Source organism: Onychostruthus taczanowskii, unplaced genomic scaffold (genome assembly GCF_017590055.1).
Source record: "Onychostruthus taczanowskii isolate IOZ18803 unplaced genomic scaffold, ASM1759005v1 scaffold96, whole genome shotgun sequence".
In the NCBI taxonomy this organism is placed as follows: Eukaryota; Metazoa; Chordata; class Aves; order Passeriformes; family Passeridae; genus Onychostruthus; species Onychostruthus taczanowskii.
Genome location: NW_024507657.1, coordinates 436359 through 461394, shown reverse-complemented (window position 1 = coordinate 461394; position 25036 = coordinate 436359). Strand labels below are relative to the sequence as shown.

The 25036-nt window shown below is 35.7% G+C and overlaps 1 protein-coding gene across 5 annotated transcripts in view; it reads left to right on the top strand.

Annotated features, from left to right (window-relative positions):
• SMARCA2 (SWI/SNF related, matrix associated, actin dependent regulator of chromatin, subfamily a, member 2) overlaps nucleotides 1-25036 on the top strand; it is a 118862-nt gene that overhangs the window by 45329 nt on the left and 48497 nt on the right. For all 5 annotated transcript variants that reach the window (XM_041426898.1, XM_041426894.1, XM_041426897.1 and 2 more), the window contains 16 exons: nucleotides 3031-3084; nucleotides 4554-4684; nucleotides 4874-4934; nucleotides 6238-6338; nucleotides 6626-6773; nucleotides 8399-8562; nucleotides 10195-10261; nucleotides 10818-10928; nucleotides 12425-12667; nucleotides 12959-13072; nucleotides 14994-15101; nucleotides 17496-17582; nucleotides 18482-18528; nucleotides 19902-20068; nucleotides 23537-23700; nucleotides 24455-24682. In XM_041426898.1, the coding sequence (XP_041282832.1) occupies nucleotides 3031-3084; nucleotides 4554-4684; nucleotides 4874-4934; nucleotides 6238-6338; nucleotides 6626-6773; nucleotides 8399-8562; nucleotides 10195-10261; nucleotides 10818-10928; nucleotides 12425-12667; nucleotides 12959-13072; nucleotides 14994-15101; nucleotides 17496-17582; nucleotides 18482-18528; nucleotides 19902-20068; nucleotides 23537-23700; nucleotides 24455-24682 (1995 nt within the window). The remainder of the gene's footprint in view (nucleotides 1-3030; nucleotides 3085-4553; nucleotides 4685-4873; nucleotides 4935-6237; nucleotides 6339-6625; nucleotides 6774-8398; nucleotides 8563-10194; nucleotides 10262-10817; nucleotides 10929-12424; nucleotides 12668-12958; nucleotides 13073-14993; nucleotides 15102-17495; nucleotides 17583-18481; nucleotides 18529-19901; nucleotides 20069-23536; nucleotides 23701-24454; nucleotides 24683-25036) is intronic.

Below are 25036 nucleotides of genomic sequence, written 5' to 3'. Positions count from 1 at the left end.
AAGATTTTCCTTTACTTTTCTTCATATGAAATGTTCTACCCTGCAAGAGAAAGTTGTTGAAATTGAACAGTGCAGTTTTCAAAAAATAATTCTGTGTGTGAAATAGTGATTAAGAAATTGTTATTTTTTTACTACCTCAGAGTACCTTTCATCTCTTGCGGAATATGCAAGAGGATTTTTATAATCCATTTCCATGCCTGGTTTGCTACTAATTACTGCTACAAATACAAGCGTTATGTTTACAGGGTTTACTAACAGTACTGGAAATATGCTAAAAACAACCAACATAGAAGAAATACTGATCTCAGACATTAATGACCTTAAAAATAGTATGTTTTTTCCTGCTCTCAAAAAAACCCCTCTGTTCTCAGAGTGTGTTCTTAACATAGGAACAATAACCTGTCTACAGAATGAAGATGTAATGTGGTTTGTGTTCTTGACCTGTATTACCAATGAGAACACACCTGATTTAATGTATATAATGCACAGTAGAGATAATCATTATTGAGACAGCAGGTGGAGTAACTGCATCACTGTAATAATGTAAATAAATACGTCCACATAGGTGATATGTTTCTCTTTCTATGTCAGTTTAGCCTAAGGGAGTATGGGAAACAGCATTATTTTCTGGCCATGTCAGTAAAGACATAATTTTCAGTTCCTGAAGTTGAAAGGAAATATGTCCTATAAATATTCAGTGTTTATATATATATACCACCCTAAAACCTAAGGGAAGATTAGCAAAAAAAGAAAAAAAACATGTTTGCTCTGTCTTGGTCATCTGCAACTTTTTGTTTGTAGTTAACTTCTTTCCAGTAATCTTTTGCTCATCTGTGAAGGAAGTAGGAGTTCACACAAATATTACCCTATATTTTAATCTAGAATTCTATTAATTTGTTATTCTGTGATTGTGAAATACACTGCAGTTAGTGGGCACTGTGTCTTTTTTGCAAGTCATCACTTTCAGTTCTTAGGTTTTTATGTTTTGTAATCCATAATAAAGTTAAATCTACTAATTCCTGTAGTTAATGTTTTGTACATAGAGAAAAACAAGAAAAGAGAGTTCTTAGGATTGTCTCCTAGAAATGACAGTGAAGAAGTAGATGATGAAGAAATAATCTTTGCCAGGCTCGTTATAGAATATCCAAGTAAACCTTATATTCTTAGTAGAACAAAATTTGAGATTAGTCCATTCTTTCTCTGGGATACAGTTTCTATAATCTTCATGATAGACTTTCTCTGTTTGTTTCTTTCATATTCCTCTATTTGTGTTTTCTGTCTCTAGCTTCCTTCTGTAGCTATGCATAAGAAAAAATATTCCATATGAGATTTTCATCTTCTAGGCTAGTTCAGGCTTGCTGTGCAGCTTTTCTCTTTATTGTTAGTAGTTTTTCCTGTCATTATGCAGAAAATTAACAAAATGTGCATTTCTGCTTTTTAATACTGAGATTTCCCCAATTCAAGGGTTAAGTTCGCAACATTAAAGATCTGTTTGCATGATCCAAAATGAAAGTGCAAGATTTCTGTCATTATTTACATGTATTTTCTTTGTAATATGTTCTTCTGATTTCCAAAATTTTTAATTGTAGGTTATAAATGCTCTCACACCAGATTATGATTTTTGCACAGTGAACAGTGCTGATGCTTACTGCTTATCTCTTGTTTGAGTTGTAAGGTTCTTTTCCATTGCCTGTAGCTAAGCTGTAACAATCTTTATGTATTAGACAACATTCTCTCATGTAAAAGAATGGATCCCAGCCCTGGTTAATCCATGGAAAAAGTATCCTCAGTCAATGTAGTGTGTTCAGCCAAGAGTAGATACATGTTTTCATAACTTATCCTGCCCTTGTGTGTATTTAAATCTTCACTTCTGGTACAGTTCCTTTCTTTGTCAGCAATCATACCTGCTGCCCAGAAGTGCTGACACAGGCGGCCTTGAAGCTTGTGTTTTTGTTGTTCCTACTGAGCATCAGCTGCTGCGTTCATTTCAAGTACTTGGTTTAGATAATGGAGTTTAGTGGCAAAGAAAAAGGCTGAAGTATCATCTGAAGCAGATATTAAGGATTATATCAATGTTGAGAAGTGCGGCTATTCCTCAAGTGTACTTCTTAAGCAGAAAAAAGAATAACTTGATGGTCTATATTGATCACATGCTTTAATAATACTTGGAAGTTTTTTTATCTCTAAAACACAAATTAAAAGATCACTTCTTATTGTTGGTCTATTCTCTTAACATAGTATTCAAAATATTTTGCTGCAGTACTTCAAATTCAGCAGGGTGACATAAGGAGAAACTGTAAAATGTCCTTTCTTGGTCAGAATTGTTTAGGAAAGTTTGAATGCAGAAGCAAACTATATTGTGCTGACATTTTTAAGTAAGGTAGATGAGAATAAGCCTTGAAGAAAATACTGCACACTTCTCAGGTTGGTGCCTGGAGAGAAAAAAATCTCGCTTTCTCCAGTGAAGAGCTCCTGGGTTCCTTTTGTTTCTAATTTGAGTAAGGTCTACACATGATTGGATTATAGTACAAAAAATTCCAAAAATACTTCTTCTAGTTAGTTGTCAGACAAAAAAATCCAAAATATGTACCCAAGATAAAATTGCTTTGCGTGAAGGTACAACCTGTGATGCCTGCTACCTTTAAAGTGGAGATTAAAGCAGTTCAGAGGAGATTAATAGTAAATAATGTGAAAATAATTTACTATTTTATTCGCATTAGAATAGCCTGTAAGCAACTGAGCTTTTGGTCTGAGCTGGAAATTGAGTGGGCCAGCATTTCTTACATGCAGATTTATGTAATTGACTGAAGTGAGTAGGTACCTTTCCTTACATTTGTAAATGCTTTTTGTGTGATTATTACTCTGGACCTATCTCTCTTAATATCCATCCACACCTTCAATAAATTGAACCCCAGGCTGTTCAGAAATAAGTGAAACATATTCATGATCCAAAATGTTTACATCATATAAAGTATACTTTCTGTACGTTTAATCTGACCGTGGTATTTATGACTTCTTCACTTGTTCTAGAAAGCTGAAGAAAATGCAGAAGGAATGGCATCTGGTCTTGGTCCTGATGGAGAGGTATGAATTTTTACAAGGTGGTTTTTTTCTTCTTGTTAGTTTTTGGTTTTTAAAAAAAACAACTTTCCAGTGATTATTCTGGATTGTGTGTCATGGCTATAACTTCGAAAAGAGTTATGGTAACTGTTCTAGGAGCTGTTTTTTATAAACAGAAATAATAATTACATCGGTTAACATTTGTGCTAGTCTTTCAGTATTCCTAAAATCGAAGACTAAAATGAAAACTATATTGAATCTGTCCCTTGAGTGTGATGAAGTCTGCCTCTTGTGCTTACAAGAAATATTCTTCTTGCAGTCTGTATATAGACAAACTTACTTTCTAGTTTGAACTCATGAACATGATATAGTCCATCTTCTCATCTTTATAAAAAATACATTGTTGACATTGCATGTAATTATCTTTCAGTCACAGGACTGAGTACAGTGTTATGATGGATTAAGACATCCGAGTCAGAATTCTTTCCTCCTCAGAAGCAAATGGAAATTAGTGCTTTCTGTGTCGTTCTTCAGATAATATTATTCATTCGGTAGCAGAGTATATGCTGCCTCATTCAGAGGTCTTCTGTTAGTGCAATTTTTCTATTCCACTTCATTTTTATATAAAGACTTTAGAATTGTATTTGTTGTACTTTTGGTCTCTTTTTATACTTGAAAGTGATAATTCTGCTAGTATAGTTAGAGTTATAGCAAAATACTTTAGTGTATTTTATTTGCCCAAGGAAAATGCACATAACATTCCTGTAACTTCAGTATTAATGGAAATTGACTTTGTTTTGCACTCTGTCAGTCACTATGTAGAACTGTTCAGAATTAGTTTTTCTTGCTGATACATATCTATTTGGAAAATATTCTTGGGTAGAAACAGTATTAGAAGGCAAAAAGTTTTTGAAGTAAACAGAATCTGTGATTAAACAGGGCAAAAGAACTAACATAAAGAGTGATTATAGTATTCTAGTTTTGTTACAACATAGGTGAGTAAGAGATCTTGTTCTTACAGATGATTCATCAGCTTAGTTGAAGAAGTTAGGACAGTGAATCTTTAAAACAGGCCTTTACTTATAAAGTTAACTGAATTGTTTGATTCTTGTTTCTCAAAAAAAAAAAAAAAGCCGTAAGATCACTGAATGTTTTTTGTTACAGATGTCTGTTGGCATAAACAGGATTAAAGGCCTAAAAGAATACATAACTTGTGTCTTGATTCACAAAAGCCAGTAGCGTATTCTTTTCCATGTTGTTCTTGTTAATCTACTTGGGATACTGGGATATATTTGTGAATGTCACATAAGATATGTTACACACAGAAATACTGTGACTCAGTATTTGCTTAGTCGGAAACTGTGGCATCTAGTAACAAAACTTCACTGGTTTTTCAGAATTGGAATTTTGGTAGTGCTATTAGTTCTTTTTATTATGTAGGAAAACTATGAAGTTCAGTTGCCTTATAGTGTAAATGTCACTTGAATTTTTAGCCCATAGATGAGAGCAGTCAGATGAGTGACCTTCCAGTCAAAGTGACTCACACTGAAACAGGCAAAGTTCTTCTTGGACCAGAAGCACCCAAAGCAAGTCAGCTGGATGCTTGGCTGGAAATGAACCCTGGGTAAGTAGTTAGTATACGAAGTAGACTGTTTTTTCTGTTTGCATTGATGTTTTTCATGTTATACTTTCTTGTTTACCAATTCTGTTCTTGTTTTAATTTATTGTATGTAAGCTGAGTAGGAGATGTATTGAACCTATTAGCTTTGCCCTTTTAACTGTAATTCACAATCTTTCTGTCATTTTTGTGCAGCTATGAAGTTGCTCCCAGATCAGACAGTGAAGATGAAAGTGGCTCTGAATATGAGGAGGAGGTATGTATCTTTGAAAAGAAATACTGTGACAATACACTAAAAGGCAAGTACTTTATATTTCATTTTCCCTGTCTTCGTAATGAAGAGAGGGGAGGTGATAGCAGATGTGCAGGTGCTTTAAGACTATTATGAAGAGAAAAACTAATTGATTCTGTAATTCTTGATTTCTAGCATTTGTTCTTTATATACTCTGTAAAGGCCTAACTGGTAATTGTGGTTAGGAAGAGTAAATATTTTACTCTGATTATGAATGGTAATGAAGCAGAGAATTAAACAGGTTCCTGTTTTAAAATATGTCTCAGAAAATGCTGCATTGTGGCTTTGTGCTGAATGAAATTAACATCTTCAAAGTTTATGCATTGAAGGTTTTATAGGCAATAAAATATCATGGTTACTACTTATATGCTGTGTTTATTAAAAAGTTATTGATTATGCCAGGGGTTTATATTCAGACTTTTCAGGGTAGGATTATTTAGTTGAGTATTTGGATGGTGATTTAAATACTGTTATTATGAAAATTCTAAAAAGAATCTTATAATTAGCCCACACAACGATCCCAGCCTTGCAGGGTCATCATATTACATACTATGAATAATGAATAATGATAATTGCATAGCATTTTCAGATCAGTACTTTCTAAAGGAGAACAGAAGTGAGGAATAGAGAAGGACCATGTTCAATGAACAGCCCAATAGCAGAAGTTGGTATAATACTCAAATCTCCAAAGTTTAGCAATCTTTACACTACTAGATCAAACAACCACTGAAACTAAGTGGACTGTATGATGTTATGGTGTATCTTTGTAGGAGTAATTTCTGGTAATGTAATTCTACACATCTGTTAGTATTAAGGTAGGAGAGAAGGACCTGATCTCTGTCAGATTTTAGAATTTCAGTGAGATTTTAACTTGTTTGCTATCTACTGCAACTGTAGCCAAAAGACGAGGTATTTCAAAAAGAGTAAAAATAACTGCTTTTAAAAAATTAAGAAGCTAGAGGCCTAAATCAGTAGTATGTGGCAGTATTTAAACCTTATTAATTTATCAGGCGTCTAGAATACAACATAAAAATACGCATGGTATTGGAATACTCTCCATGAATATGGTAGTCAGAAAAAGCCTTTAGAAAGGAAGATCATTACTTTATTTCAAAGTGTTACAACTTCCTGTTGCTTGATGTATCTCAAAAATTAGTCATTTTGTTATGCTGCAGTGTAGTTTTATTGTAGAATAGGTGTAAATTGAACATTATGAATATGACATTGCACTTTCCCAGCATTTCTGTTCTTTTTCTCTATTCTGTAGGATGAGGAAGAAGAATCAAGCAAATTAGAAACAGATGAGAAGATAGTCCTGGATCCTAACAGTGAGGAAGTTTCTGAGAAAGATGCAAAGCAAATCATTGAGTGAGTTTTCCTTAAGTACTGTTTATTAGGAACTGTGATTTCTAACAGTGGTGTTTCGCAAGAGTAGGTTTCTCTAGATTACAGTGAATTGTTTTAATGCTCTGGTATAAATATCTGCAGGAGAAGGAACATGATCATTTAATTGTATGCTCTTTATAATCTTGCACCCTTTGGTGTACTCACCTCACTCACAACTGAGAACTCGAACTGTTTCTTTAGACATATAAGCCATGGTCAAAAAATACTTGTTTGTAGGAATTCACTCAAGTTCTTTTTCTACTTTCCAGGACAGCCAAACAAGATGTGGATGATGAATATAGCATGCAATATAGTGCTAGAGGGTCTCAGTCCTACTACACTGTTGCTCATGCTATCACTGAAAGGGTGGAAAAGCAGTCTTCCCTTCTTATTAATGGCACATTAAAACATTATCAGGTGAGAAATCATTAAAACAATAAAATACCTAAAACTTGGAATTATGCCCAACATTTCAGTGTGATATTTCAAACATCAAACTGACAATTTGTTAAAAAATTCAAAGGCTCTGGTAGGTTAGACTTTGGCAGTATGGACAAAGCAATGATACCTGTCACAGATAATGTTACATACATACTCCTTGAATAATACAAACTTTTTACAGCTACCTCTACCTTCTCTATATAGCAGGTGAATAATATTTTGATTTTTTTGAATCCTTCTCATTGACTTGTAATTACTGGAAGGAGGAAAATACGGCTAATCCACCACAAATTAAAACAGTAAGAAATGAAATTACAAGTTTAGAGGTTTATTTTTTAATTAAAGTCCTAATATTTCAGGGCAGTGATAGATACAATTTGAAAATAAGAAAAATATTTTGCTATGGAGGTATCACATGTTCTTCGCAGACTTTCACTGGATTTAATAACCAAGACCTTAGGTATTTTGATATAAGGTAGATTCACATGATTGAAAATGTCCTTGATGCATATTTTCTACACTTCTGCTGTCACACAACTTTCTAGTGTACTCTAACAACCTGCATCTTATCTCCAGTCAGAACATTTTTTGTGTATATATCTTTCCACATAAAGAATAATGATGTAGACAAAAGAGGTTTCTTCAATTCTGAAGCGACTTTGTAGGTGGGACATAGAGTGACACTACAAATTCCAGTCAGCTCTTCAGCTCTTGATGACTTCATAGTAAATATGAATATGTCCACATGTATGTAAGGCTAGTAAGTTGGCAACATTATTTTGGATGCTGTCTTGCAGGAAGAACAGACAGTTACTTCAGGAGTGTATTGTAGAGTTTTCCCTCTGAACTTTCTCAGGCTACCTAATTTCCTGCTCTCTCCGTGCATGGGATACACCAAAACTCTGGATATGAAGAGCAGAAACTTCACACATCCATCAGTAATGTGATACACACATGTGGAAATCTCTCTGAGAAGGGAACAGTGCTTTCTAGCAGTATTCCTTGGAATGTGAAATTCTGTTATGTAGACATTGCTAAGCTGCAGAACTCTGGCTTCCTTCCAGCTCTGGAATTTTATACACAAGGCATATTTGGACAAAGGTGGCATTCTCTGACGTGGAGTTTTGAATGGCAAATACTAAGTGGACATGTGCTACAAGAGCTTTAGCATACCAGTGGTATAGTTGGCAAGTGTGAGACTTTGTGTTTTGGGTGGTTTTGATGAGTTTGGTTTTGAAAGATTTAATTGACACAGGCGAATGTCATGAAATACACACAGAAAGTTTGAGCATTGAGAGTGTGGAAATTGAGGAGCAAATACCTACTGTGGTGTTTATCAGCCTTACTGTGAGTGTCTCTATTGCTTTGCATGCAGTAGTAAAACCTTTCTACATGAAATCTGACTTCATCTTACAGAGTGTTTTGAACAGAACATGTTTTCCATGTAAAGATAGACAGGGGTCTCCATGCATATCATATTACTAAAGGAAATCCAACTTGTAAGTAGACAGGGACATGAGAACATTAGATCCATGCTGCTGATTTATTATTAATTATTTTTGTGGGTTTTAAGTAACTGAAACTCTTACTCTTCATTTCAGCTTCAGGGTCTGGAGTGGATGGTTTCTCTCTATAATAACAATCTGAATGGAATTTTAGCAGATGAAATGGGACTAGGAAAGACAATACAAACTATTGCTCTCATCACTTACCTGATGGAGCACAAAAGACTCAATGGCCCCTATCTCATCATCGTTCCCTTGTCGTAAGTAACGAGTGTCATTCTGGCATTCTTGTCCTAAGCATGGCAGATTAGTTTATTTGGAACACAACACGCTGGCAAAGCCACAAATCTGGTAAAACACTTGATTCTTTTAATTTTGGCAAACTGTATTGAATTTACTGTAATTCACTCAAGCCAAAAGAGGGGCATGTTTTTTATTTCCTATTACATGCAAGCACTTTGGCTTTCAGCTTTTAACTCTGATGATAAAAATCTCTTGCTTAATTCTTCAAGCAGCTGGTGCCTCATCTGATACCATGCAAGCATGCTTTAATGAGGTTGATTTTCAAGTACTGGTATAGGTAGCCCTGGATATATGTAGCCTTGATTGATATACACACTTTCGTCAGGTGTACAGATTATGATTGTTTATTGTGCTACCCCCCTTTTGCTTTTCCTTAGCTTTCCAAACTTCTGCTTGTTTTACAAATTCCTTTTAATGCATTTTCTTTTTTCTGAAGGTCAGGTGTGGGTTTAGTGATTTGAATAAAAAATGTTGGTCATTGTAGAAATCTTACAGAATGTTGAGGAGTTGTTATGTTATTTTTATGTGTAATTGACTTGATTGATGTTGAGAGGTTCCCTGGTAATTTCAGTAGCTAATTTGTCCACCAGTTGTGCTGAGCATGCAGATTTGTTTTAGAATTAGGATAAATCTCATTTGTGGTCATCTCTTTATTTCTTCTGACGTGTCCTGTCTTCTGGCTGTGCTGCAGTAGTAACTGATTAACTAAGATAAATGCCACAGATGTGCTTAATTGTATGAATACAAATGATAAGCTTAGTTTGAAAAGAAACACCTGGGAGAAGATTTATAAAACAAAAATAGTGGGAGTGTTATTAATGTAAATTTTTATGTGAACACAGTAAGAAGTCTGATTTCTTTAAGTACTCCAGTGTTTTTTAAAAAAAGTCAGAAGAGCTGAAAGGTCTTTCTTTTATACATTTTAAAAGCTGCCTTTCTCTGCCTTATTTACATTTTTAGTCTTGTTGCCATCTTTGGTCCACTAAGAAGGGGGGAAAAAAAAAAGCAAGCAGCTGAAAAACCTCAGTGTTTTTTTGTTGTCTCATGGTAGCAATTAGCTTCACTATAGCGACTTTTTCTGCTGGTTTTTTTTGGGATCAAACAGCAGAAACTGTGCAAGAATGGATCCTCATAGTGGTGGTTGGTGGCACTACAAGTAGTTCTGCTTGAGTAGGGCACAGATAAAGTCTATTATCAATTTCATTGGGCTGTATTTGAAAAGCTGTAGTGTCCATTTTTGGATGATGTATGTAGTACAGAGGAACTTGCAAATCTATTATTTGTCCAGAAACACTGTTGTTATTGTTTCTATGTTCCAAAGTATAAACGTGCATGTAAAACACCAGTGGTTTCAGAAAGGGCCCTGAATATAAGCTGAATGAGTATTTCACACATTTTTTTTCTGGTTACTTCCCTCTAAGATGCTTGTATTTTATTGCAGTATATAAAGTGCATTTTTAAAATACGTTGTTATTTATGTGGGTTGAGTACATAAAATGTCTTGAAAAGCTGGCAACCACGTGGAAATACCTAAAACATTTGATCTGCAGATGATGAAACATGTTACTTTTTCTCTATAATCTCTACAGGACTTTATCCAATTGGACATATGAATTTGACAAATGGGCTCCTTCAGTGGTGAAGATATCTTACAAGGTTTGATTTGCTTTCTGTATGACTGTAGAATTGAAGGAAGGAGAACTAGAGACAGTTTTTCCTCTGTCTCTGCAAGCTTTTAAACTATCTGCTCATCAGGTTTTGTCATGTGCTAAGCAGTGAGAATTAGACTATAATAAACTGTGAAAGACTGTAGAAGTAAAACAACTGTAAATCATTGTACAAAATGCAGAACAAAATTGTTGATTATCACATTTGCAAGGCTTCTGCTGAGAGTTACAAATGATAACTACCTAAAATTTTATTCCTAGCTAAATACTTCCTTGTGTGGCTCCTATAGTAATGAAATAGGCAAACACTTTTAGGGAGATCAGACCACTGCCTTTATATTTCTGTGAGCCTCATCAGCAGCTTTACAGTCTAGCAGAGGTTTAGTGAAGGCACTCTGAGAAGGTCTAGAATTTTGTCAATGTATTATTCACAGTATGGTAGAATTGCAGGTTCATCTGGTTGCTTATTATCTGCTAATTCATGAAAACGATGTTTTTTCTTCATCAGAGTAAAGAATAACAACTCATATGTCTCTCTCTTTTAGGGTACACCTGCAATGCGCCGCTCACTTGTTCCTCAGCTTCGAAGTGGAAAATTTAATGTTCTTTTAACTACTTATGAGTACATAATAAAGGACAAACATATCCTTGCTAAGGTAATTTTTAACTATTATCTCTCTACAGCAAGACCCAGACACCTTCGCAAAACACATTTTTGTTTTATGGGGAAATTCCCAGTTGTTCTGTCCTTCAATAAAAGTTATCCCTTTCATTTACATTTCTGTTTCTCAGTTTATGATTGAATTTCTCAGTCACAGCTGTCCCTTCTGTAAACACTAGGATTTTCCTGAATGTGTGCAGGGAACTAATTCCTTTGTGCAGTTCTGTCAGTACTGTATACCTGCCTGTCCTTGGAAGAACATGACTTTTCTCACCTCTGTATAATACTCTGCCTAATCTGCATCAGTGACTTTTAACTTTTTCTGTTATTTCTATCCTGAAACTCACTTCTATTAGGGCCCTTCCAGCTATGTGGTCACTTTTCCCCACATGACTAAATAGTTACCTATATCATGAATTTGGTATCCAGACTAAAGGGTCTACATGTTCCGCTTCTTAGGGGCTCACTGTCTCTCCGCAAGTAGGTATCAAATATAATTAATTTAAAAAACTTACTGTACTGTAAGGCTGTTTCATGTGCGCATAAAGCAGAGATATTTTGCTATACAGAGAAACCATACTGGTCCTTCTGTAGTTTTGTTGTTCATTTTCACTTCATAACACTCATCTGTTACATACTGCATATTTACTGCATATCACGTGTTTGTCCTCTCTAATACAAAGGCAGTGCATTTTCTTAGTATCATTCTGAATGCTTGAAGACAGCTTGAGACTACATAATGTTACTTTTCCTTAATTTTTTCCCACTCTTTCTGAAAGATAGAAGGACAGCACTAATGCCACTCATCCTGTCCTGGGAGGTGGAATTAGGTAGCACATGTAAAAGTACAGACTGAGGCCTTCCTGGTCATATGGTCAGTGTGACTGTCCATGTTAAGTATAGGTGGTAATAGAGAGCTTGAACAACAGCTTTCAACATCTGCTGTGATTGCATTTAAGATTTCATATTAAGAAATAGAAACTTGAGTTGAAAATGCAGTAACTGAGATGTTTTTAATTACACTGCTTTCTGTTCAAATAAAAACACAGGATTAGCTGAAACAAAGTTCAGGGTTGTTGTTGTTTATGAGCATACTTACCTTTATCTGAAAAGGCTTTTGTCTCCTGTCAAGGTTCTTGTTATAGACAGATTTATTTGCAATTTATGTGGTTTCTTTCTTCTATTGTGAACCATATTCTGGCCTTAAGAGCCAGTCATTCTAATCTCTTTCCCAAAAAAGGAAGGACTCTGCTGTTAGCTGTTTCAACTCTAGTCAGAATTCACTATCAGATTGAACATACGTAGTGTTTATCTCTCTGTTTGTTACTAGCAAGGACACTGATAGTTGCATAATGCTTGATTTGGCTTTCCTCAAGGTTGAAACTGATTGATGCCTCAGGCTTTAAGTATTTTTGTTTTATACTTGTTGGGAGGACCTTGACAAAGTTTGGCCTGTTCTAACCTCGCTGACTTTTCTTCTTTTTCTTTCAGATTCGATGGAAGTACATGATAGTAGATGAGGGCCATCGGATGAAGAACCATCACTGCAAGCTGACTCAGGTCTTGAATACTCACTATGTGGCCCCTCGGCGAATCCTGCTCACTGGGACTCCTTTGCAGAACAAATTGCCTGAACTTTGGGCTCTCCTCAATTTCCTTCTTCCAACCATTTTCAAGAGCTGCAGCACGTTTGAGCAGTGGTTCAATGCTCCATTTGCCATGACTGGAGAAAGGGTACTGTGGCAGTGTTTTTTTAAAAGATCAGAAGTAAATCACTTTGATGAAAGCAGAAAAGAGCTTACTCAGAAGGATTAGTGTTTGAACTTGTGCTGGTACTTAGGGGTTTAACATAACTAGAAGTCACCTTCTTTATAATACCAAAATTTTAATGTTTAAAGTGTATTTTTTGACTCAGTCAATTTGGATGTAAGATGCAAATAATCATTGCACATTCTTAGCATTCCATGTGAGAGAAGACATTAACTAATAGATTTGCCTTGTAATGACTTTTATAAACTTCTCTAGGTGGACTTAAATGAGGAAGAAACTATTCTGATCATCCGTCGTCTGCATAAAGTGCTTCGGCCCTTCTTGCTGAGAAGATTGAAGAAAGAGGTTGAGTCTCAACTGCCAGAAAAGGTTTGCAGTGAGAGGAGTTTTGGACGGGGTTTAGTATTCTTTCTAAGCATTAAGTAGTGTTCCTTTTTGAGATCTATTTTGCAGAAGAGGACTTCATTAATGTTTTTTTGTTAATACCTCTTCAGAGAAAGCTGAGGAAGCCTGAGTACCTGAAGTGTCTGCATTCTCAGGATTCCTCACCTGTTTGTTGCAACCAGTGTAAGATATTCAGTTTCTATGCATTAGAGTCTGGTTTCAGTTTATGAGCCAGCTGTACACTGAGGATAAAATTCTGTCCTGTGCCATCCTCCTTGCACTGGGTTGAAGCTAGTTCACTGAAATTTCTGAAGGACTACTGCACATTATAAAGCAGGCACAATTTGGTTTATTATCATTCCAGGAGTTGTGATAAGTGTCTTGCTGAAATTGCACAATTATTTTTAATTAGTGGCATTTTAATTCAAAACATAAAATTATTTGATGATTTCAAAGGTAATTGTTTTTATTTCTGAATACCTCATTGTGTCCCGTTGTGTCCTCCTCTGCAATTCTACATCCCTCATCACAGAATAACAATAGCAACTAAAATAAAAAAATGTAAACTTGAAGGTGTGATAAGGAAAAGTTGGTTTTAAGGTAAACTGGATTAAAACCAAACAATATATTTATAAGGTGTGTTATGAGCTGACTGGCTAAATGAGTGGAGAACTCTGTGCAGATGCTTAGAGACAATACAAAGAAAGGCATTTTAAAATTATTTTTCATCTTTGTAATCATGTAAACACTACTACTGTTGCAAATTTCTGTTCCTTCAAATGTCAAATTCTCAATATCCTCAGAAGTATTTATTTGAGAATAAAAGATGCTTGCATTTGAAAATAATATTTAAATCAGATCACTGATAAATCCAATAATAGGCGCTGGATAGGAAATAATTTCAACACACTTGTACTTAGAACACCATATTTCTTTTTGTTGCCATTATCTGACAAAAGGAGTTTATCCAGCCATGAGGACAGAAGCTTAATCAGTTTCATTTGCTCTTGCAAGTGCTGGTAAACATTGAAGAAAGTAACTTCTCTCTAAGGAGTTTATACTCCTGTCTTTCTGAGAAGAAAGTAACCTGATGGTTTTCTTCCTGTTTATTTATTAAACATTAGGAATCTTATGCATTGTCTTTTTTTCATAGCTTGAAAGATTTCTAACCACTAGCGTGGTTTTGTTAGGTTACAGTTTTTGTTTGACATAACTTACTAAAATATAGTAGAATATAGTAAAATATAGACTATAATCTGGACATTGGGCAATAGAAAACATTACAGAAAACTGGTGTGGGAAGTCTTTCTGTTACTGTTTTTAAATCTGGTATGCAGTCAAGAACTCAATATAGTTTTACAAAGCTGAGCAAGTGAGACTGAATGTAGCAGTCATACAATACTGTATTAATTCCTAGTGTTTTAGTGGATGTTGAGAAAACAGATAAACATTGTGGCAGTTTGACTCTATGAGGGATTCTTAATTACTAGATATACAGTGATGATATTTTTATGGCGCTTTGCTTGATATTTTTATAATACCTAACAGACAAAATAAATTCACTTGGTTATTAAAATAGTTTTTTAGTTGCTTGCTAATTTTAAAATTAATTTAAAATTATTTTTTAGATTTTAAAAATTACAGAATGAGAAATAAAGGATGTTTGGTAATCCTGCAGTTGCATCTTTAGGATCCAGCTATGTCACTGCAGCTGTGACTCACAAATACTCATGTGTGTGCTTGCAGTTGTATTGCTGGTCATTGAAGTTTTATGTGGTGATCTGGTACAGATAAAAGATTAGTGGGATTTTTTTTGTTTTGCTGTAGAGTGACAAGAACCTGCAGTTAGATCCTACTAACATTATGTCAGTGTATTCATGGTTTTGGGTTTTTTTTTTAATACCAGGTGGAATATGTGATCAAATGTGATATGTCAGCTCTTCAAAAGATCCTGTACCGTCACATGCAAGCCAAGGGAATACTTCTCACAGATGGTTCTGAAAAAGACAAGAAGGTACAAAAGAAAGACTAAAATATGAAGTAATGTATTACAAGTGAACATGTTAACAACATGACTTTTGTTTTATAAAATTAGTATGTAGACTCTTACTGCAGGTATCTCCAATGGGAAGAGAAATTTCAGGCATGCCTTTCAGTTACAAGACCACAGCTATTCACTAGGAGAAGTGTAGCACTCACTTGGATTCAGTGTAGTTGCACTGCCTTTCTGCAAACAGGCACTGTTTGAGAAAAAACTGCGTTTTCCTTGGTTGAGCTTAATTTAATAATATTTCTGAATCATTGTGATTGTGGGAGTGATGGCTATAAAAGGTTATTTATCTTGTTTTTCAGAGCTGTTAGTTAAGTCTTGTTTCAGTTAGCTAGGACTATATGCTTGCATTCATCCTTACAAGGTCTATTGGTCACAAAATTCTTTAAGAGATCAGTAAGATTCAAAGTCATGTAGTCAGATTTAGACTTTGTAGTAGTAAATGTTGGTTATGCTGTCATGGGGTTTGATCCAGGCACTAATGAGTAAAGAAATTGCCATTCATCAACTTTTCACATGGTAACAAGTTTGAAATACTCTAGTAAATGTGAAATACTTTGAACAGACACTGCAGAATATCTGCAATGTAAGAGTTTCAGTTTGCACCCCTTAGTGTGTATATTGCTGAAGCTGTGCACATACAGTCTTTCCATTATCCTTTTTCAGGTTGCATTGGTACAGGTGATTTTTCTATTCAGTATCTTACTTTACCTTCCTAGTTCTTTGCAGCCAAATTGTTTTCTTTACTGGTGCTTAATTAAACTCCAGAAAAAGGGCTCTTTTTCACTGGGTATTGAAACGCATCTTCATATTTTGAACACTTTTTAGACATTAATTCATATTCCTCAGTGGTATTTTTAATGCATTTTTTCAGTTTGATGTCTTTATGTTTGTTCTAAAAATTTCATTTTGTATCACAGTCTTCTACTTCCTTTTCTGGTCTCTTTCTTTCATCTGCTCAGATGCTTCTATGTATTTTTTCCTACTTGTTTCTCTACCTGGCTTTGTGATTAGCGAGTTAAAATTGCCTTTGCTGTCTTCTGAACACTTCCCTTGCCTTCCTCTCTCACTAAGAGGCTAAAATCTTTCCTTTTGTGCAACCCTCTCTTAATTGATTTTTTTCTTTAAACGTTAAATCAAACTCTGTAATCACTGCTACCTGCTGTCAGCAAAGGGAGGTGATAAGATTGCTTGGCTTCAATGATCAAACAGCCATTGTGTTAGGAAAAAAATCATGTCCTTCTGCAGCTCTGGCCTGGACCCAGCTGAGATTAGAGACAATTCGCTAAGATGGAAAGCTCTAGGAAATTATTTTTATAACAAACATGAACTGTCTTTTTGGAGCAAAATTAGAGATGATCTTAGAAAGAACAAAATCAAGTTTAAAATATATGGAGTGCCCCCTTCAAATGGATTATCTCTGCTCTAGATGAAAGTTATGATTTCAGAGTACTTCCCAGAAAAGACTAGAATATTGCTAGCATATATTATAATTAAGTAATATATTTTCCCCTAGTTTACAGCTCAAAATTGGTAAATTGTTTTGGCTGTGATTTTTAAAACAAATCTGAATTAGTCATAATGTAAGCTTGGAATACTGATGCCACTCTGATCACATTTTCATAAAATGGCGACAAAACAAAATGGCATTTGAAAGCAGCAAGTTTTTGGCAACATTAATATGATATAATGATCTCAAATTCACACTGACTAGCTGCAGTTGGTTTTTAACCATACAGTGTTACACCTAAATGTCTGATGAGTGTCCTGGCTCTACAAGATTAACTCTAGAGTATGTTTTGAAAATATACTTCCTTAAATAATAAGATGACCCATGAATTTGTTGACCATTAGCATTTTAGTACCTCTGGCCTGATGTTTTGCTCAGCCTGGAGTGAGAAACCCATATATTGAGTTAATACACTGGAAAAGTTACTATGGAATTGAAAAGAATCCACTAGAATTACTTCTTTTAGAGCGTTCAGACTCTGAGGAGTTTGTATGGTTTCATAGTAAACAGTATAAATAATCAGGACAGTAGATGCTTTGCTTCCCACCAAGAGTACTGCAGGTAGAAATGTAGTGCACTTTGTCAGCTACTTCCAGGTCTTCCTTTTTCATTACAGAGCATCCTTATGACAGATCAATTTATAGAGCAAGACAATAGTTTTTTTTTATTTTGTTTTGGTTTGTCCTGGTTTGTTTTTTCCTTATTGTGGAGTTTTGTTGTTTTTTTAGTTCCTTTAGTTTTTTTTTAATTAGTGTTGCGGTGTTCAGATTTGAGAAAAAAGGATGTTAAAAGAGTGTATTCCTAAGCTAAGAAATTAATCATTTGGTTTGCATTGTTTGTACCCATAGGGGAAAGGCGGAGCAAAAACTCTTATGAACACTATCATGCAATTGAGAAAGATATGCAATCACCCATACATGTTTCAACACATTGAGGTAAGACTGATAGGTCTGATTTTGAGAGTAGTTTCCATTCAGTAAAACAGGATAGAATCATAGAAAACTGCTGCTAAAAGCTTATGTGTGTGGGAGGGGATGTCTCTGTCTACATAATTTATACTGGAAAAGACAGATTCGAAAAAAATATGTATTATAGTCAACAAGTGCCATGTTTTTATTGATAATCCAAACTCTGTTTTTAAAATAGTTAATTTTATGGAGCAGTGTCTTTAAAAAGTGAGGAGTTTTTTGTTAATTTAAGACAACACAGAGCAACTTGGTATTCACGTACACCAAATTCATTATGTATAGACACTGGTTCAAAATGTCATGTATAGAATCTCTGTCATTAGCAGACTGCTAATCTTCTGCAATGTCAATTGTTCTATTCCATCCATCTGTTTTTTTCAGCAGAAATGTAGTATCTATATAACATCTCTCAAAAAGACCTAAGTATATCAATATGTGAAAAGATAGAAGGTGTCATAGATATCTGGAATATAGCCAAATTTATGAATATAATTGTCTACTGTGATGTAGTATTATTATTATTATTGTAGTAGTTTTCTCTCTTCATGATTTTATATGCTGAGTAATTAAATTTAGTAATTTGCAGATGCATCTTCTACTGATCAGTATAAATTAATTAGCATTCTACTGTATTTATAATCTGGTAGAATGTAGGCTGCAGAAGTCAGTTCTGCAAATCATGAATTTCAAATAATAGTACAGGAAAACATTAAGCAGAGCACTGTTGCCACAAGGTGGTTTACAAGGGTATGAACATTAATAAACTCAAACCTCAATACTCATATATTTAATTTGATTTCTATAAGAATGTATAGTTTTTGGCTGCTGTATAGTTTGTAATATGTTTATTGCTTATAATGTTGCAGGAGTCCTTTGCTGAACATCTGGGCTACTCAAATGGTGTCATTAATGGGTAACTGTCTGTTTTTCCTGCTGTCCATAGTGTTGTACTGGAATTAATGATTACATTCTTTTTCTGGAAGCTACACATTATTAAACTCAAGCATTTTATACAGAGGCAGAGGATGTACAGGGCATATGTAAAGCAAAACCTAATAGTACTAGAAGTGTTGCAAGATCTTTTCATGACTGTCCATCTCCTTCAGGACAGCAGTCAGAAAAGACTCATGTCTTCCTTTCCCCTTATTTTGAAATAATATACCAACTGAAGTTCATTGGGATGACTCTTTAGAGATATCTGTTAGGATTTTCTTCTCTTTATTGTTACTTTTGCCTTCTACTTTTCCTTTTTTACTATCTCGTTTCCAAATTAAAGTATCATTTCTTCCATTATCTGAAATGAAAAAAAATTGTTTTATTTTTCTTGACACGGTGCAGCTGTCAATTTAATGGATGCTTTCTAAATAAAATGTGTATCATCCACCTAACTTTCTTCCTGTTTAGGTACTAATGGTATATTTTTCCCCTTGTCTAGTATACCAGATTATTTGCGTACTTAACTGGTATACCAGAATACTTGTCTCCTTAACAGTTTAGTCTTTGGCTGATTACAGATGTGTGCATATCAGAAGGCTATGTATCTTCTGGATTTTGTGCCATTGCTAATGGTAAATTGTATTTTGAGAGTGCAGACTCAAGGTTAGAGAAGAGTTGCATGAAGTTTATTTCTGTAAAGTGTATCACTGTGGTGTTGATTTAGACGTTCTGTTTACTTCTATTCATTTTCTGGGTTGTGGGCTGCATTTCAGTGCTAGTAGTTGGTTTTGGAATTCTTGCATAGAAGACAAAGGAGTAGCTAATAAAAGCAGCTAAACACTGTTCGGGGTGACCAAGGTTATAGGGCTCAAGAGCATATGTCAGACTCCTGCCACTTGTCTCCATATATTAGTTCAGTTTGCAATATTTCACTTCCATGTGCATGATAGTTGAGTGGAAAGGGGGTAATTTCCAACAAATGCCTGATGAATACAATTTAAAACTGCAGTTGCAATTGAAAGTTGTTTTTAATGCCAGTTGGAAACAAAACAGCAGGTGAATTTCTAAGCTTACAGAATGCTTATCTAGCTAAGAAATAACATTTGTTTTCATAAATAATGAAAAAGAGTGATTGAAAGCACAATTTCTGTAATTGAAGAAAATTCAGGAAAACAGGCTTTACGTGTGTTTATTTTCATCAACATGTGCAATTTTAAAGAAAGAAGAGTGCTATTAGTCTTGTTTAGATTAAGTAAATTAGTCTTTTTGTTATACTCTGACATGATAATGACTACAGACTTTTAAATGTGGGTTTATTCTGGTACTTACTGTGCTGCTTTTCTCCAACAGAGCTGAACTTTATCGGGCCTCAGGGAAGTTTGAGCTACTCGATCGTATTCTACCAAAGTTACGAGCTACTAACCATCGTGTACTTCTTTTCTGTCAAATGACATCGCTCATGACCATTATGGAAGACTACTTCGCATTTCGAAATTTCCTTTACCTGCGTCTCGATGGTAAGCTAAATGGAAAAAAGGGATAAATACTAAGATAAGAGGTAGTGTCCTTCGTTAGTTTGGGCATGGGAGCCCTGGGTTCCCCTCCCAGTGTTTTTATACCAGTTGCTGTGCTGTGGCTATGTAAGAGTGAGAACAGATTCAAAATACTATTTTATAATCTGAAAGTGTATTTACTATGAAGTTATGGACCAGTTATGTGCGAGTGGACCCTTCAGTGGCAGTTTATTAGAATTTTCCATACTCTTCCAGACAAGGAAAGTACTGAGACATACTTTTGCTTCTGTCAGTAGAAGTATTTGTCTCTGTCCCTTTCAGTGTTTTCTTTCATCTGTTTAATCTGCAGACCATTTGGTCAATGGATTCTTTTGACAAACACTCAGGTCTAGTCCAGAAATGCAGCATATGTATAAATTTGCTGCTTGGAGACTCATCTCTTTTTCACAGAGGGTTTAAAATCCAAGGTTCCCAATCAGTTATCACCATCTAAGTTGCCTGAAAGTATGATAAGAGATGATAATGCCAGTGTTAGGCCTGTAATCAAATGGAAAAAATTAATTTTTGTCTGAAATTCAGTTATCCTTCACAGGATAGCTGAATTTCAGCGTGATGCCTGGATTTCACAGGAAGATCAAAAGCCTCAATTTCTTCATGTGTAGATACGTTTTATTACTTCAAACAAAAACATGGTTTAGAAATATTTTAGATACTCATGTCTTTATTCTGCTCAATGTTGAGTGTTCGGTATCTTTGTGGATGATCTGGATGAGAGGATTGAATGTACTCTCAGTAGATTCACAGACTGCCCTTGGGTCACAGCAGCCCCAGGCAGTGCCACAGGCTGGGGCAGAGTGGCTGCAAAGCTGCCCACAGGAAAAGGACCTGGGGGTGCTGCTGACAGCAGCTGAACATGAGCCAGCAGTGTGCCCAGCTGGCCAAGAAGGCCAATGGCATCCTGGCCTGCACCAGCAATAGTGTGGCCAGCAGGAGCAGGACAGGATTGTCCCCTGTACTCAGTGAGTACCCACTGGAGAGGCCATACTGTCAGTTCTGTGGTCACTTCTGGGCCCCTCACTCCAAGAAGGACTTTGAGGTTGTGGAGCATGTCCAGAGAAGGGCAGCAGTGCTGAGGAAGGGTCTGGAGCACATGTCCTGCAAGAATCAGCTGAGGGAGCCGGCGTTGTTCAGCCTGGAGAAGAGGAGTGCCGGGTTGACCTCATCGCACTCTACAAGGAGGTTGTAGCCAGAGGTCAGTCTCTGCTCCCAGTGACAGGACAAGAGGACACAGTGTCAAGCTGCAGCAGGGGAGGTTCAGGCTGGACATTAGGAGGAATTTCTTCGCAGAAAGAATGATTGGGCATTGGAATGGTCTGCCCAGGAACATGGGGAAGTCACCATCCATTAAGGTGTTTGAGGAAAGATCGGCTGTAGCATTTAGTGTTGTGATTGAGTACCCAAGGTAGTGTTTGATCAAAGGCTGGACTTGATGATCTCAAGGTCTTTTCCAATCTATTTGATTTGCTAATTGATTCCCACAGTTCTCTGAAAGAAAAATTAAAAATAGTGTATCCCATCTGAGTTTTAAACCAGTTTGAAAGAAGTTTCCATTTTGGCGTTCTTCCATGTTGATGATCTCTGCCTCATACTGGGCTTCTTAAATAGTGGTCATTTTTGCTTATACATTATAGTATATGCTCATACATTATAGTATTACATAGGACCAGGAGCATTCATCAGAATACTTTTTGCTAGAGAAGCAATGATTTAAGGTAAATACAGAGAAGAGTGTAAGTGAGACCTGAAGTTTCTTGTGAACATTTTTAACAGTGTTTTAAATTGACTCTTAGTTTCATGCTTTAATCACAAGAAAAAATAGTACCAAAAAATATTCTAATCCATTATTAATACTAATGAACATGAAGCTGAACCAATATTATCTTTAAATGTAAAATGGGATTATGAAATGTACACACAAATGAGCTACTTCACTGTGCCATAGAATGCCAAAACTGTTTGAAGACCAGAGGGCATGCTAACAAAGCCCCCTTCACACCTCTGGCCTGCATGTGTTTTAATACTTCTATTCAAGACAGATAAACTACATGACATTTTAAATGTTTTAGATTACTTTACATCAGGTATTTTTAAATTAATTCCTTTTCATGGTAGAATATTTATGGCAAGACTCAGTATGGTAAATACATCTCATTGTCTTTTTCAGATAGTTCATTAAATTAGATAAACCCTTTTTCTTCCTTTCCACTTTCATAATGACAGATACTTTCATACTGGGATGCAATCTATCCAGGTTCTGTCCAGCTGTCTTCTTATACAGAGTGTTTCCTACCCAATTCACTTGCTTATTGGGTTCACTGTGTCAGCAGTGGGCCAGCAGTTTGGCTGTGTGGCTGTGGTGGCTACAGATGGGTGGAGTTAATTTTCCTCCTAGCAGCCAATGTAATGCTGTGCTTTGCACTTGTAACACCACCAGTGACATCACCCCAGTGTTAAGATTATTGCTGAGCAGCACTTGCAGTGTCAAGGCTTCTGTCCAACCCCACCTCATCCCCAAGGCCTGTAAGACTGCATTCAACTGGGACCCAGATGAGACAGCTGACCCAGGCTGACCAAAGGGTTGTGAACAGCAATAAAACCTGAGGGAAAAGAGGGGAATGCAGGGACATAGCTTGTTGTGGCATTTGTCTTCCCAATTCGTCATTACAGGTACTGAGACCCTGCTTCCCAGGAAGCAGCTGGACATCTGTTTGCAGCTGGGAAGTGTAAATAAATAACTCTTCTTGTCCTTGCACACACACCTTTCACTTCTATTAAGCTGCCTTTTTCTCAGCACAGGAGCTTTTCTGTTTTATTTCCTCCCCATATACTGCTGAGTGGGGGAGACAGGGATGTGTATGTGGCAGCCAGCTGTGGAGCAACCCACCATAGTAAGAAAAAGAAATTTGTAATGTCATCTTATATACATATATCACCCTCAAGATGGGACATTTTAAGAATTTGCAGTCTTTTGGTATTAACTATGGCTCCAAAGGCAAATAGTGACATTTTGATAAATCTCTATATAAATAGCTTTAAAAAATATTTAATGCTGCTCTAGCCAGAAGGCATTAATCAAAACTAGAGCTCTCTTCTGTTTGTATATAGTAGTTTCAATTGAAATTTATGTGAGTTATAAAAAGGTATAACAATGTTAGCCAGCATTTTAAAATCTACTTTAGAAATATCAAAACAAATGCATTTAAAGAGACCTTTAGAAGTCCATCTCATAGGTGTGATAGGCAGTTAACCTAAACATTCATGGCCAGTGTTACAGAAAATATGGCAGAGATGTCAAAAAGCAGTGCACTAAAATAACCCTTTTACATGTAGTTTTAGCAACAGACATTGTATTTATATTATTTCAGTTCACAACTTTATCATAAGATATTTTAATTTTTTTTTTTTTTTCAGGCACAACAAAATCAGAGGATCGAGCTGCTCTGTTGAAGAAGTTTAATGAACCTGGATCACAATACTTTATCTTCTTGCTGAGTACAAGGGCTGGAGGGCTAGGCTTGAATCTCCAGGCTGCTGACACTGTTATAATCTTTGATAGTGACTGGAATCCTCATCAGGTTGTATTTATTTTCTTATCTTCATAAAATGTGCAAAGAATCCATGATGCTTTTTTGAGTTGCTTCTTTAAATAGATGATGTAGTGTGGGATGAAAGAAAAAAGTCCAAGTAAGAGATAAAATGCTGCTTTGAGAGGAATTAGTTAGGCAAACTGCCACAATCAGGAAATGTTTTGGTTTGAAATGGTGAACTCATTCTGTGCTTACATAAATATTTTGTCTGAGTCTTGGGGTATCCTGGGTGCTAGGAGTGTTATAAAACTGCTTCATTAGTATAACTCATATGTACTCATTCGTTAACCCTTAGGATATAATAACCAGACCACTAGCCTTTGATAGGTAGTTCGTAATACTTCAGTAAAGGCTACACTGAATGCTACCTGTCTCATGAAATTAGGTGACCATGTGAGTGCAGTAGTCTTGGCCTGAGGCCATCTTACTCTGTGGTGGTTAGTAGAAGTACAGATACCAGAAAAAGAGGATATCACACCACTTTGGCTTGTTTTAGAAAGCCAGAAGGGGTAACTGAATTATGCCTTTGCCACCTTTTTTTTTTCTTATTTATAAGAAAGTAAGTTTAGTATCCCTGAAGTACATAGTTGTGTATGTGTTTTCAGCTATTTTGCAATTGTGTACAATTCACATAATACTCAATGACTTCATGTGAAGTGTAAGGAAAGGGAGGCTAAAAAGAGTTTTACGATCTGTATTCACTCTCTCTGTTAAATTACGCTCTCTGTTCTTTGCCTAATAGGACTTGCAGGCCCAGGATAGAGCTCACCGAATTGGTCAGCAGAATGAAGTTAGAGTCCTCCGACTGTGCACTGTGAACAGTGTGGAGGAGAAGATACTTGCTGCAGCAAAGTATAAGTTGAATGTAGATCAAAAAGTTATTCAGGCAGGAATGTTTGATCAGAAATCTTCAAGCCATGAAAGGAGAGCATTCCTCCAAGCTATATTGGAGCATGAAGAAGAAAATGAGGTAAGGTAGTTAGAAATAATTACTCAGGAAGTACTGACTCTTCTTTTATTCATCATTTACAATGATTGTCATAACTCTTGAAATTTAAAATTTCATTATAATTTCTTACCATCCATTTAGAGAAATAACTTAATTTTTATCTTTTTTAAAGTCACAGTAATAGGTTGTAACCTAGTGGTTATGATGTAATGGTTATGGTTAAATCTTAGTGTAGAATTAGGCATTGCAACTTAAAACGCATTCTGCCCTTTATAGTTTTGGCAAATAATTGCATTCAAACAAAGGGTTTTTTTCCAGAACACATTATAAACTATTTTCTAAGTCCAATATGTGTGCTCAGCTAGGCAATTTGAT